At 41.5% G+C, this 15,109-nt stretch overlaps 1 protein-coding gene across 1 annotated transcript in view; it reads left to right on the plus strand.

The window, feature by feature from the left end:
• The window catches only part of LOC129178896 (ubiquitin carboxyl-terminal hydrolase 19-like), a 33,154-nt gene that overhangs the window by 14,472 nt on the left and 3,573 nt on the right, over positions 1 to 15,109 (plus strand). The window contains exons 4-27 of the mRNA XM_054771562.1: positions 193 to 213; positions 3,862 to 3,990; positions 4,068 to 4,204; positions 4,295 to 4,855; positions 6,363 to 6,720; positions 6,788 to 6,944; positions 7,010 to 7,081; positions 7,230 to 7,345; positions 7,534 to 7,772; positions 7,848 to 8,040; positions 8,179 to 8,312; positions 8,416 to 8,574; positions 8,643 to 8,753; positions 8,837 to 8,947; positions 9,025 to 9,126; positions 10,493 to 10,633; positions 10,715 to 10,833; positions 10,918 to 11,061; positions 11,299 to 11,678; positions 11,758 to 11,868; positions 11,953 to 12,169; positions 12,535 to 12,687; positions 12,754 to 12,920; positions 12,998 to 13,173. Of these exons, the coding sequence (XP_054627537.1) occupies positions 193 to 213; positions 3,862 to 3,990; positions 4,068 to 4,204; positions 4,295 to 4,855; positions 6,363 to 6,720; positions 6,788 to 6,944; positions 7,010 to 7,081; positions 7,230 to 7,345; positions 7,534 to 7,772; positions 7,848 to 8,040; positions 8,179 to 8,312; positions 8,416 to 8,574; positions 8,643 to 8,753; positions 8,837 to 8,947; positions 9,025 to 9,126; positions 10,493 to 10,633; positions 10,715 to 10,833; positions 10,918 to 11,061; positions 11,299 to 11,678; positions 11,758 to 11,868; positions 11,953 to 12,169; positions 12,535 to 12,687; positions 12,754 to 12,920; positions 12,998 to 13,173 (4,208 nt within the window). The remainder of the gene's footprint in view (positions 1 to 192; positions 214 to 3,861; positions 3,991 to 4,067; positions 4,205 to 4,294; positions 4,856 to 6,362; positions 6,721 to 6,787; positions 6,945 to 7,009; positions 7,082 to 7,229; positions 7,346 to 7,533; positions 7,773 to 7,847; positions 8,041 to 8,178; positions 8,313 to 8,415; positions 8,575 to 8,642; positions 8,754 to 8,836; positions 8,948 to 9,024; positions 9,127 to 10,492; positions 10,634 to 10,714; positions 10,834 to 10,917; positions 11,062 to 11,298; positions 11,679 to 11,757; positions 11,869 to 11,952; positions 12,170 to 12,534; positions 12,688 to 12,753; positions 12,921 to 12,997; positions 13,174 to 15,109) is intronic.

The raw sequence follows: 15,109 nt of genomic DNA on the forward strand, positions 1-15,109 counted from the left end.
AGAAAGGATAGAGTGTTGTTTCTGACATTTAGAGAGGGCGAGAGAGGGCTTAGTGAAAGTAGAGTCTCCATAGTTGCGTTGCAGACTAAATACGTAGAGCGGTGACATAAGTTGTCAAAGTTGAGACGCTGTGGGTCGGGGATGATATTTCACTTGGAATGACTTCCACAGCTTTGGGCTCACTATGAAAAGTGGTATTTCCGTTATTTCACCGTGAGTTTTGCCCCATGCTAATTTTTCTTTCCCAAGTTTGTGTAGCTGATGGTTATTTTAGTTGGCACACTTTTGAATGTGTCTTACTGTTGTTGCATTCTTTGCACAGCTTGAGCATGTGAGTGCAGTGGCATGGCCTGAATGAGTGTGAGCAGGTGCACCACAGTCGCATGTCTTGGAGTATAGTTTATTTAGTTTATTTGTATCCAGCCTGATTCTCGTGAGCCGGGCAACTTTTATGAGACAGTTGGTTTTATGCATTGAGCTTCATGAAATTGTTGTTTCAGTTGTAAAAAGTAACACTGCAACACACTGAATACCCTGAATGCCATGATTTTGATGCTTCGGTGTTCAATCTGAATCATAATTGTAAGGTGGAACATATTTCTATAATAATAACATTCCTGTCAATAAGGTTTATTGTGTGTCTTGAAGCAGTGGATCCATAATAATGGATTTCACTATACTTAGTCAGCACCAGCAGAGGGCATAGATAGTTCAGAACCAGCTAGTTAGCTGCCTAAACGAGGTGCAAAAGAAATGAAAACAAGAAATAGTAGCATGTAATTCCACTGTTAAATAGCGAAATAGTCTAATGTGACTACTTTGACCTGGAAAATTATATTTGTTGTAAATATTCAAATTCAACATGTACCTGCAATACAAACTGGTGGAAAGTAGGGATGGGCGATATGGCCTAAAATCTATATTGCAAAATATATTACAACCTCTTGAGATAACGATATACATCACAATATATTCTTTGACATTGTACTGTTTTATACCAGGACACATTTGTGTAAAAAAAAAAAAAAAAGAATTATTTTATTCTGTAATTTTTAACAAAAAATATGTTCTTGAACAATTCATGTCCCATGTATTTGTATTACCGTAAAGCACCGTGTATAAACCGCACTTTTTTTGCACTGGTAAGAAGCGAAAAATCGGGGTTCGGTTAAACACGATGACAAGTCTGTGACCAGACGCAGAAATTGACGAGAAGCCCATTTTAGAATAGCCGTCTGTGGGTCAGACAGTTGCTTTGACTTTAGCGCCCTCTGCTGTACAGTTGCTGAAAATGCTTGTGTATGCAACTAACTTATCTGACAGCTGTCTGTATTTTCACACAGTGAAATGATCTCTATATACACTGAAGCTAACCTAAGCTTCCATTAAAACATTGCAGATGATGTAAAATACAATACGTTGGCGTTTATTCAAATTCATGCAATAAAATAAAAATAGAGAAAAAGAGAAGCAGTGAAAGATAAGATATCAAAACATCTCTGAAAATTGCAAATTTCTTTATTTTGATTTTTTGTGATTATTATTATTAATCTGTGCTTAGCCATAATATTAAAGATCTAGATGCCGAAATTCAGATTTCTCCTTTCTTCTTCTTTTTGAAATTGCTTAGTACCTTTACGCATGTTGATTTGAGATGAAAGAGTTGGCAAGCATTTATGAACTAAAAAAATTTTTTCCCCCGCCGTGAGCCTGAAAATGGGGGTGCGGTTAATACACTGGTGCGGTTTATACACGGTGCTTTACGGTACGCTAAATCAAGCATCAAATTAAATTCAGGGTTGCGTCAGATAGTACAACATTTGTTTACACAATTAAAGGGAAAAAAAACAGTCGCATTGGTTGGCCCTGCCAAGGTGTCCCTTATTTATTTTTGCGGAGGTTGGCAACTATACCAGTTAATTTGATGATTTTATTTTATTGTTATTGAACATTTTTGGTTACTGACAAACTTCTGTGGGGCAAGATAATAACAATTTATATTGTACACCAAAATTACAGTATACTACAAAAGGAAAAAAAAAATCACTTTTGTTGGCAGCGATTTAGACATTACTGGTTGTGTGTTGAGTTATTTTGAGGGGACATCAAATACACACCGGTATAGAAGCTGTACACTGACTACATAAGTGTTGTTTCTTTAGTGTTGTCCCATGAAAAGATAAGATACAACATTTTTGTCCCCTAGGCGAGGCGTGACAGAAAATAATTGAGAACCACTGCATTACAGTAACACCACTGACACCGTGACTAGTGTAGAATACGTCAACATCTTTGAATGCGTCTTTTGAATGCCTTATATTTGTATTTCAGTTCATTTCAGGGTTTCCCCAAGGTTTTTTTTAGCTGTGGTGGTGTTCTACATGGGAGGCCACTGTTTCATCTACATTTTTTAATGTTATTATGACAAATAGCAATATTTTTATGACGTATTTATTTATTACTTATTTATTTAACTTTTTTCAACAACCAGCAGAACATGAACCGAGAATGTTGCAAAACTGTTCAATGGCAAAGTTGCTGAGAGTACTTAAAGTGAGAGGCTAAAATGCCCAGCATATTTTTGTTACCTAATCTATTTAGTCCAATAGTACTATGTGACTAATACAAAAGTACAAAATTTTGTACTCTTTGATGAAAACCTAAATTTAATTTGATGCCTGTTTGAGAGTAGTATGAATACACGAGAAATGAATTGTTCAATAATGTTTTTTTTTGTTCAAATTTAACAAAATAATCTAAATATTTTTGTTATAAAAATCTGTCCTGTATAAAGATTATAAATTCAGAGTCCAGGGTTATGATATCACAGGTATATCTGACTTGCAGCACCATTGAAAGCTACTTTGACAAAAGGAAAGGAGAGGTAAGCTATTTGTGTTTTATGTGACTACCAACAATTAAATTGTACTTTATTTACAAAGTACATCTCCACTCAGTGTGTTCATTTGTCATTAAATACAGGTGTCATGTTTGAATAGAACACTTACAAAAATACTAAGAGATGAAACAAATATTCTCTGGTGAACTACTCAACATCGGCTGGTGAGCTACTGCTAGCATAGGAGCTACCTGTTGGAGACCCCCTGCATCACTGTCTAAAGCTGGACACACTACGATTTTTTTGTTGAACAACTTAGACACACATCTATTGTTTTGAAAACTAACCATAAGTATTACAATGATAACAAGAGAGCAAAATTGTTAAGTGACACTTTATAAAAGTAAGTTAGAATGTACCCAAAGAACGTGATAGCCACTTGTAGCTCGCCCGTGGGACAAAAAATGATCTAACTAGCTGCCGTCAGAGAGGCCATGAGAGCCAGGCAAAATGTGTAAACAAAGATGCCAGAAAGTCGAATGAGATTGAAATTTGAGCGATTACACACACTGGCATAGATAGGCTTAGCCCGTGACAACCTATTGTCAATTGACTGCACATTTTACCGACTATTTTTCATTTTCTCGATAATAAGAAACAAATTGAACGTGAACACAAGACGGTCATGTAATTTTATCTGGTCGCACATACGCAAGTGCAACAGGGCAGACATGAGATTCTGGTGCATGTTTATCAAAATAAAGCTTAGTGAAAAATGTTTGTGATATTTTAAATTGTTTTCAAACTAACTGTGGTCAATATGTGCGTAAATAATAATCTATATATTTATCTATATAGCATATATATCCATTCATACACTATATTACTTAACATTGTTTTCAAGTTAAAACAATTTTTAAGGTGTGGCAACTTTTATTTTGTCGTGGCAGTGTGCCACAAAGTACGCATACGTTATGGCTCTTTCCCCCCCAAAATATGTTGATTGTGGTTTTGTTTTATAGATGTGTTTGTGGACTGGAAACAAAATGCCAGTGAAGTGATCATCAGGCTGCGTTGTGGCGAAGGTGTGCAGAGGATAGAGGATGTTACTACAACCTTCACCGATACTCACTGCCATGTGCACTTCCCAGGTAAAGTCATTTTTAAGTCACACGAACAACAAATTGAGTAGGAAAGGAAAGTTAGTCAAAGTAATCTTTATTTTCAGGTGAGCGTCAGTGGTCCTGCTACTTACAGGAGGAAATAGAAGCCTCTTGTAGTAGAGTCCAGTACAAAGAGAAGGGAGGGTTCCTGTTGCTCATTCTTCACAAAAAGATTCCTTTTCACATTTGGCCTTCACTAAAAGTAAGCCAACTAGATATTTGACAAAGATTAACAGCCTCTTATAAGGGAGAAACTCAAGATATATTTTTTTCCTGTTGACTCTGTTTGTAGTCCAACAAGAAGGAGAAAGAGGTTGCACCCGTTGAGACCAAAAATATCACTGAACCAGAGACGAGTCCTGTTGCTTTGGCGTCATCAGAGCATCTCAAGTCCACCTTGCCATCTCAACCTCAGGCGTCCTTCTCCCCTGCACACAGTGCATCACGCTCCAAAGCTGAACGAGGTGTCAAACGGCACCTTAAAAACAAACAGGCGTGTGACAAAACCTCTATGGACTTTGCAGTGGCACCGACAACAGGAGAATCTGGGGATGGCACATGTTCTTCACCTAAAAACGCCTCGGTTAAGAAAGGCAGCCAGCAGTCTTTAGAACCCAGTGCTAAGTGCGCCACTGCACATCCTCCTCGGATCAGCAAGGAGGCCAAGTCTACTACTGACAGGGACACACACTCAGTCCAGACCAGAACCTCAAATGCACACTCGCCGGCTGTGGAGCACTCTCAAACAACACGCAGAGATGAAGACAACAGTGAAGATAGATTAAGTAGCGAGGGATGTGCGAGGGAACAGGGATGTGCTGTTGCTGGTGCCAGCCATCCCACCAAGACTCAGGTGAGTCAAGATGCCAGTTGAATCATCACACCTGGAAACTTATGTTCCCGAGCATGCATGTATTATCTACTGAAAGTGATAATACATAGGCTAATGTCAGGTGTTTTTCACATGTTTATAAAAGGCTTAGCGCATTGAAGATGGATGGATGGATATTCACAAAAACATCTTACCAATATCATAGTCATATTTACTAGCTATTGAAAAGTTCTATCTGCAGCCACTGAGTACTGTATTTACAAACAGCTGAAAAACAAATGCTGAAGCAAATGTTAAAAAGTGAAAAAAAAAGTTGACTATGAACAAAATAAGAAATAACATGCATCACGTTACTAGACTTAACACAAGGGACTAAACTACATTTTATGTTACAATGTAGCTGCCTTCAAAACATGTAATATATCAATTGACAACTAAATACGTTACTTGGAACATTTTCAAAATGGTTTGCATGAAGACATGAACTTGTAAATGTATGAGCCCGTAGAAATCATGCATGGAAGTATGAAGGGAAATGCTGTAGAACAGTCTTAGATAATGGTGGACATGTGAATTAACAGTCACATCTATCGTTGTTTATTCCACGGAGATGCAACGTATACAACATTAAAGCGCTGTAACACGCTCTCTAAAACTAGCCTGAAAACTACAATTTTCTCCTTGACCGGCCCTGACGGCGTGGCACTAAAGTGTAGTGTTTGTTTTTTTTTTTTTTAAACAAAGTCACAGCATACCATTGTGTAAAAAAAAAAAAAAAAAAAAAATGTAGTTTCTTTTCGCGTTTCAGTAGTTGTCTCTTCCTACTGCGGACTGTGTGAGACAGAGCGACAGAGGGAGAGCTCTACTCTGTCTGGGGGGGGGCAGGTACAGGGAGCAGACAAAGGGACACTGGGAGGGAGCGACTGAATCGCTCGAGAGAAAAAAGTTACATATCGGCTACATTTTCACCAATATCGATTAATCGGTGGTATGGCCCGCCAATATATTGGTCGAGTTCTAAATTTTAGCAGTAACGATAGCCATTGAGGCAGCAGTGGTGATCAAGATCCTGCTGTAAATGACGATGATGGTGGCTGGGTTTGCTTGGGAAATGAGGAAGAGTATCACAATTTGATCAGACATTTTGATGAGCCTGTTAATAAGCTGGTATCGTGGAGACAGGGATCTGACAAATTCTCTGACTGGTGATATCATAATATGTACATTAGATGAGTAAATTTACTCCCATCACAAACTTTGGGTAATACTGATAATTTTTATGATTTACAGCATGCCTTTATCTTTGACCACTTTCAGGGTACAACCTTTTGATAGTAATGTCCAAACTGAAGAACTAATTATAGTCTGTTTTTATTGAACAACTACTGACAAAAGGGCAATAATTACACTTTTCATTCTAGTCAATCCTGGGAGGTGCCAATAGCTTGAGTTATATTGTGTACTGTAAACTGCAGTTTGATATGCAAGCTGTAGCTAATTATTGCACTCCTTGTGTTTTTCTATTTAGGTGACAGAGAAACAAGACTCACCAGTCACATGGGGTCAGTCCAGAACTGGGGATGCTGAAAAGCAACCAGGAGCACCTCCTGTAAGCACAAGTGACTCCCTCAAAACTTTGGCCTCAAACAACCCTGCGGACCCTCCAGAAAGTAGCATGGACATAAGTGGCTCCGGGCCACAGACAAAGTCTGTAGAGCAAGAATCAGTGCAGGATACTAAAACCCACCAGCTGAGCGGAGCAGAGTCATGGCCAGCCAAAGAAGAGCCATCCGAAGCGAGTCTGGCCAAGATGCAAGGCAGTTGTGATGGAGAAGAGAAGCGCGACCAGTCCAAAGAGGAGCCACTCATAATAAAGCCACAGGAAGGTTAGTCTTGGCAATGTCTCTCAGTCCTGAAAATGATTTTAATGATATACGTATTAACTTGCCACAGCGCTAGAGCCGTTGGTGAACGTGGAATTTGTGAAGAACGACTCATACGAGAAAGGCACAGACTTGATGGTGGTTAACGTCTACATGAAGGGCATCTGCAGGAGCACAGCTCGTGTCATTTTCAGGGAGCAGGACTTCACTCTCATCTTCCAGACAAGGTACTGGATTGAAACCTTAAAAAAACGCAGCCAGTGACAAAGCTACTCTTGTCTTCCTTTTCTAGTGATGCTAATTTTCTTCGGCTTCACCCAGACTACGGACCAAACACAATCTTCAAGTGGCAAGTGAAACTCAGGTAAATATGTAATTTGTCCAAAACAACTGTAGCCACAAAGCCCCCTGCTGATGAAAGCATATTTTACATGCTGGAGGTAAGAGACTGCTTGACGCTTCTGTCTTTCAATCTGACCTGTCCTTGTGTGTCTGTCTTGTGCTTGCTGCAGGAACCTGATACAGCCTGAGCTGTGCAGCTACTCCTTCACTGCGTCCCGAGTGGACGTGACCCTGAAGAAGAGACACAGCCAACGCTGGGAAGGTCTAGAGGCCCCTGCCACACAAGGTCTGCTGCCAGGCTTCTACTTGTGGAAATGTAGCTTTTTTGATGAGATGTTGACTGTCTTAGATAAGAAAAGTAATATGAGCAGTAAACTCACATTGTGGCTTTATGTGGCTGCATGGAAAAAAAAAAAACCTTGATTCACTATCCTCTCCTCCTCTCACCACAAGGTCCATTCTCCTCTGTTTAAGGTGCAGTGGGTGGCGCCAAGGTGGCTGTGCCCTCGAGCCCCGCCTGTATGGAAAAGAGCCAACCAGGCAGCAGCCAGCACAGCCTACCAGCCAAGGAGGAGCCTCCCAGGGTTGGTGAGGAGAAACCGAAGGCCCCCAAAGCGCCACCCAGAGTAGAGGACAGCGGTCTGGAAACTGTGGCACCTCGTACCGTCTCGGACCATGTCACCATCACCAAGCCAGAGCCCACTGTAACGGCGGTAAGTTGGCAAACGTACAAACTGATGCTGTGGGTGAATTGTTTTTTAATTGTGTCGTTTATTTATGGAAATCAGCCTAAGCCGACTTGCATGGTGCAGCCTATGACCCATGCACCTCCAGCTAGCAATGAGCACCATGAAGAAGAAGAGGAGAAGAAGGTGTGCTTGCCCGGTTTCACAGGATTGGTCAACCTCGGGAATACTTGCTTCATGAACAGCGTCATCCAATCCCTGTCCAACACCAGAGAGCTCAGGGATTACTTTCATGGTACTTTGATGACACTCTTTAACTGAAGACACACAGAGGAGACCTTCTTTTTGTCACTTCATACTCAATATTTACTGTAATCTCACCACAATGTTTTGTCCAAAAAGAAAGTATTTTATTCCCTTTGGTTTCATATAGATCGAGGATTTGAAGCAGAAATTAACTGCAGTAATCCGCTAGGAACAGGAGGCAGGCTAGCCATTGGCTTTGCTGTGTTGCTTCGGGCACTGTGGAAAGGCACGCACCATGCCTTCCAACCCTCAAAGTTGAAGGTACCATATCATCTATAGTAAATTCACAAGTGCATAATCTTGCATGAGCTTGCCAAATCAACATCATCATTGTCATCCTCTGCTTTGGCCATGCTCTACGTAGGCAATTGTGGCCAGTAAAGCCAGTCAGTTCACTGGCTATGCCCAGCATGATGCCCAGGAGTTCATGGCCTTTTTGCTTGACGGCCTCCATGAGGACTTGAACCGCATTCAGAATAAACCATACACGGAGACGGTGGACTCTGACGGTCGCTTGGATGAGGTAATGCATCAGGAAGTCGTCCTTTTTTGCTCAAACTCGGCATACCATTGCTGTTGCGTTCCTTGCAGGTAGTGGCAGAGGAGGCGTGGCAGAGGCACAAGATGAGAAATGACTCATTCATCGTGGATCTCTTCCAAGGCCAGTTCAAATCCAAGCTTGTTTGCCCCACATGTTCCAAGGTAATGCCATGGTACTTTTTACATTATACTTTGAAGGAAGCAATCACTCTTCAGTAATCATGTCTTCTCTTCTCATTCTTTAGGTGTCTATAACCTTTGACCCCTTCCTCTACCTGCCAGTCCCTTTGCCACAGAAACAAAAGGTGCTGTCTGTTTTTTACTTTGCCAAGGAGCCGCATAAAAAACCCATAAAGGTGAGAATAGAAAATAACTATGCCAAACGATCCCAGCAAAGGACATTTCTTGAATACATTTTGCATGACTGTGTCAGTTTTTGGTGAGTGTGAGCAAGGAGAACTCCAGCACTGCAGAAGTCCTTGAATCCATCTCCAGGAGTGTTAGAGTCAAGCCTGAGAACCTCCGACTGGCAGAGGTTAGGTCTCTTACATTAGGGGTACATTAGGGGTGTCCAAAGTCCTGGGGCAATTGTCGCAGCTCGCTGTTAATTGGGCCTTGGCATACTGTAAAATGTAAATTAATTCATTATTATTAATTCATTTTATATATATATATATATATATATATATATATATATATATATATATATATATATATATATATATATATATACACACACACACACACACACACACACACACACACACACACACACACACACACACACACACACACACACATTCTGGCCAACACGTCCTGTGCATGCATTTTCTTAAGTGAAACCTTTTTATTAAGGGAGAAAAAAACAAACCTACATGAACCTGTGTGAAAAGGTTATGAAATCATTTCTAAAGCTTTGGGACTTCAGCGAACCACAGTGAGAGCCATTATCCAAAGAACTGCAAGCCTCACTTGCCTCAGTTAAGGTCAGTGTTCATGACTCCACCATAACAAAGACACTGGGCATAAACGGTCTGCATGACAGAGTTCCAAGACGAAAACCACTGCTGAACAAAAAGAACATTAAATCTCGTCTCAGTTTTGCAAGAAAACATCTTGATGGATCCCCAAGACTTTTGGGAAAATACTCCCTGGTCTGACGAAACCAAAGTTTAACTTCTTGGAAGGCGTGTGTTTCATTACATCTGGCATAAAAGTAACACCGCATTTCAGAAAAAGAACATCATACCAACAGTAAAATATGGTGGTGGTAGTGTGATGGTCTGTGGCTGTTTGCTGCTTCAGGACTTGGAGGACTTGCTGTGATAAACGGAACCACGAATTCTGCTGTCTACCCCAAAATCCTGAAGGATAATGTCCAGCCATCTGTTTGTGAACTCAAACTTACAGAAAACTTGGGTTCTGCAGCAGGACAATGATCCAAAACATACCAGCAAGTCCAACTCTGAATGGCTGAAAAAAAACAAAAGACTTTGGAGTGGCTGAGTCAAGTCCTCACCTGAATCCTTTTGCGATGCTGTGGCATGACCATGAAAGCCAGTTCATGCTGGAAAACCCTCCAGTGTGGCTGAATTACAACAATTCTGCAAAGATGAGTGAGCCGCAATTCCTCTGCATCGCTGTAAGAGACTCATTGCAAGTTATTGCAAACGCTTGATTGCAGTTGTTGCTACTAACGGTGGCCCAACCAATTAGGTTTAGGGGGCACACAGGGCCATGTTTGCATTTTTTCCTCCCTTAATAATAAAAAGTTTCATTTAGAAACACAAATCAATTTTTTTCTGTATGATGCTTGGACACCCCATTTTTCATATTCCAACTTTGGTACTGTGTAATAGGTTTGTTGCAGGATTGGACTAAGCTTGTTTCCTTGGACTTAGGTGGCAAAGAACAGCTTCCAGCGCATGTTTCTACCCTCCCATTCACTCGACACTGTGTCGTCCTCGGACATGTTGTTCTGCTTTGAGGTGCTTTCCAAAGATATGGCCAAGGAGAGAGTTTTTTTGCTTCGAGTGCAGCAGGTAACAAAACACATTTTGATTGAAAGATTATTTTCTGTTTCAAAAGGTAAAAGGATCATTTTTTGCCCCACCCCCACACAGAGACTGCAAGTCCCTAATATCCCCATCTCAAAGTGTGCCTCCTGCCTTAAACCCCCAGTGTCTGAGGAAGACAAGCTGAAGCGATGTACTCGCTGCTATCGCGCAGGCTACTGCAATCAGTGAGTTGTATGCCACATCATGCCATAAATGTCCCATGAGAATTAAATTTTCTAATCCCATTGTCCTATTCTTTATCATCCCAGACAGTGTCAGAGGACCCATTGGCCCAATCACAAAGGTGTGTGTCGACCCAACACTGAAAATGTGGGTCTGCCTTTCCTGGTTAGTGTACCAGAGTCCCGACTATCCTACAGCCGCCTCACTCAACTCCTGCATGGTTACTCCAGGTACTGCAATTTACCAAGTTGACTGTGTAATAGAGCACTCTCAATAATGCTTTCATTCCCTTGTGTATTGGAAATGAATTTGCAAGAGAAAATGTAAATGTAAAAAAACAGATGTCTGGTGGGATGCGTTATAGTCATCTCCAATTGTGCATTACGCTTTGCTTATTATATAGCCAATTGTTAAAGTTTGCGTCCTAATTTCACTGAATCTACTGTTATGCCATCCACCTTGTACAGGTTTTCCGTCAACGTATTCCAGCCTCCTTTCCAGTCAGGCAGGACATCCCCCGAACCATCTCCCATACTCCTGATGCCACCGGCAGGCTCTCTGTGTTCAGGAGATGAAGCCACGGGTAGTAGTAGTAATGTTACTGTAGAAGCAAGTGACTGTGGACCCAACTGTGGCACTCCATTGCTGGACTCCCCGACAGAGCACATACGAACCTCACCTCTCACCTATGGGGACACTGCTTCCCTTGCTTCCTCCAAGACTTCTCTCTCAACAACACAGACGTCAGACTCTGGATTCTCTGAGTCCATCTCCTCTACTTCCTGCTGCTCTCTGGACACCCATGTGGAAAAAGAAACATCTTGTGAGAAGGCAGTACGGCCCGAAGGTAATGGATGTTATTGTTTTTGTTTAACAAATCTGTATTGATTTTCCCTTTCCTTCCTTTTGTTGTTTCCTTTTTCTAGCTGCAGTAACAGGGTATCAGCAACCCAATGAGACATCTTCAGGGCATGCTGGTCAGTTCTACATAGCTGTGCTGGATTCAAACAACAAGGAGCAAAGGCTGGATGAAAAAGGTAGAAACTTACTTTGAATAGTCTGGATTCTGTCTGTTGTCCACAGCTTATATTCTCCCCTACCCTACCCAATCACCTCTGCAGAAGACATGCAGGTCGACCTTCCGGAAGACGCAACGCTGGACCTAGTGTGGAAGAACAACGAGCGACTGAAGGAGTATGTCCTGGTGAGCTCCAAGGATCTGGAGTACGAGGAGGATCCAGGATCTCTGAGCGAGACTGCCCGAGCAGGACATTTCACCCTGGAGCAGTGTCTCAACCTCTTCACCAAGCCAGAGGTGCTGGCTCCAGAAGAGGCATGGTAGGGCTCTCATATTGTAATTACCTCATTGAGGTGTGTAACATCATGGCAAGTTCTTGTGCTCACTATACATGGTCAAAGCACTCATCAAAATACTTTGTTTCTGCCTTTTAAGTCCATTCAATATTATTTGCAGTATATAGTATCACTTCACAACAGCAGTTATCCACAAGGCACCTTACACATGTAGTAGGTCTAGAACCACACACCTTATACACTGAAGAAAGCCAGCTGAACCCGTCATGAGCAAGCACTTTGGTGACAGTGGCATAGAAAGTCCTTGATTTTTCTTTTTGTTTTTGTTATTTTAGAGATTTTGGGTGATATATGTAAGCGGAATGATGCACTTTTTCCCTCACCTAAAGGTACTGTCCAAAGTGCCAACAGCACCGTGAGGCCTCCAAGCAGCTGCTGCTGTGGCGTCTTCCCAACATTTTGATCATCCAGCTCAAACGCTTCAGCTTTAGGAACTTCATCTGGAGGGACAAGATCAACGACATGGTGGACTTTCCTGTCAGGTGAATGACTGATTAAACACTTATCCTGCATACAACTTTGATTCATTTCCTCATTTTGTCTTGTAGGAATCTAGATCTGAGTAAGTTCTGCATTGGCCAGAAGGATGAAGTGCAGCAGCCACCTATCTATGACTTGTATGCGGTCATCAACCACTACGGGGGGATGATTGGTGGCCACTACACTGCCTATGCTCGACTGCCAAGTGACAAAAACAGCCAGCGCAGTGATGTTGGTGAGTTCATCTGACGTAGCACTTAATTTCCGCTCTTGTGTTCTTTTGTTTTAAATCTAACGTTTATCTTCCAACAGGCTGGCGTCTGTTTGACGACAGCACCGTCACAATGGTGGAGGAGAGCCAGGTGGTGACGCGCTATGCCTACGTCCTTTTCTACCGACGACGGAATTCGCCTGTGGAGAGGCCGCCACGCTTCCTCAGGCCAGTCGGAGCAGAGTCCCCAACTTCCATGGGAGCTACTGCCAGTCAGGTGAGAGTGGTAAATTGAGCTACCGAAAGCCTGTGGATGATGGGCAAAATTCCATTGCAGTTTTTCTTTTAAGTCAGCCCCGCTTATGTCGACAACTTGTCTATGTTGACCAAGTCAACGGGTACTGGTCCACTGTGTTCTTCTTGTTACTAAAAAAGTGGCTGGATAAGTCGATGTTGACATAACATTTGAGACCTAAAGGTGTAATTTCTATGAAGAGCAGGTCCGTTTTTCTCCACGTGTTGTAGTATTGTTAACTTCATCATTATTGCTAAGCAGTGTGAAACCACAACAGCAACATAACTACTGCCTAGTTACAAAGCATTAAACCATGCATACGGGGATTTCCTGTTCAGTGCAAAGTAAACTACAAAACAAAAATGGCAGCATTAACTTGTATTCTACCACAGCAACTAACAAAATGCACCCATTTAATTTTTGTTTTATCGGTTGTCAGCCATAAGAAGAAACATTTGCACATGTACGAAATCTTTATTGTCATTGTGGTCAATATATATATAATGAAATTACCTCAGCAGCTCTATTACATATGAGTAGTTCTAATATAATAATGATACGATAATAATTTAAGTAAAAAAAGAAACACATCAGTAATGGACATGGAGTAGGGGTAGGATTAAATAAGCTTTCCTTCTACGCACTCCTTTTTGGATATGATGAATTGTGCTTGCGTAAACATGATGTTCATTAATGAAACTTGTCAAGCAAACTTCTTAAAAAATAAAACCATGACCATATGTTCAAAAATACTTCATTATCGCACATTCTCATGTGGCTGGTGAAAGTCACAAGTAAATGTGCAAGCAATGGCTACTTTCGGCCTAGATTTTGCTTATGTTGACAACCACATATGTCGACGTCAGTCAGCCAGTCCAAGGGGCATCGACAAATGGGTTCTACTGTAATATCTATATAAAAACATTAGTGTCCTGTTGATTGAATACATGTTGGCTAGTGCTGTGTTTTGTGTAAAGTTTGGAATGTCTGCTGTGTGGGGTATGTCATGGGTAGAACCTTACTGTAGGAGTCTTTTTACCTCAGCTGAACAAGGTCAGTTCTCAGGTGAAATTCAGCTCATTGATTGCTGCAGCTTTTGTATGTAAAGTATATATTAACCAATGTGCTTGTGGTCTGCTTGTATGTCACTTGCTTCTTGTTACAGAACTACCCCAAAACTGTCCATTATTACGAAATGAAAAGGAATTGACAGTAGGGATGTGCGTAATTAATGGATTTAAGTGGTTTTAATGCATGGGTCTCAAGAAGTGTACGATGCAATATGTACCTTGGTTCATTTTCGGTGAAATGAGGGAACAAAAATGAAAAACATACAACTGATTAGCTACAACCTTTTCAAATAGTGATGTTGAAATTGGAAAAAAAAAAACCTCTGGTGCCTAAAGGGTAACATTCCTTAATGCCGACCAGTCCAGGTTGCACCCCACCTCTCGCACGGAGTCAGCTGGGAGAGGCTCTAGCATACCCCCACAACCCTAGTGAGGATAAGTGGCATAGAAAATGGATGGAAGTTCCTTAATGCTTGAAATGCAGCTTTAATATTTCCAGCTTGTAGCCCCGTTCTTCATCTTCACCGAACAAAGTCAGCACACTGCTTCTGTCTTTTCCACCTGTATTTGTCCATTTACATATGTCCTCTGGAGGCGATGTTTCCAAAACAGGACTTTAACGATGGAAAAGGGTATCTCCGTTCTGGATTCCATTTGTTGCTATTGATAGCCATGACTCCTGCTAGCCAAAGAGCTGGGCTGCATTGTTTTCGTCCACCAGGGCTATGGAGGTGCATCGCAACGCCGAATGCACACTTCCTGACCCTCACTTGAAATGTGTTCCGTGTGGAAAATTGATGCGCAGTTGTACCGAAAAATGAGAATACAATACATGTACTGCTACACCC

This window comes from Dunckerocampus dactyliophorus, chromosome 1, assembly GCF_027744805.1.
Source record: "Dunckerocampus dactyliophorus isolate RoL2022-P2 chromosome 1, RoL_Ddac_1.1, whole genome shotgun sequence".
NCBI lineage: Eukaryota > Metazoa > Chordata > Actinopteri > Syngnathiformes > Syngnathidae > Dunckerocampus > Dunckerocampus dactyliophorus.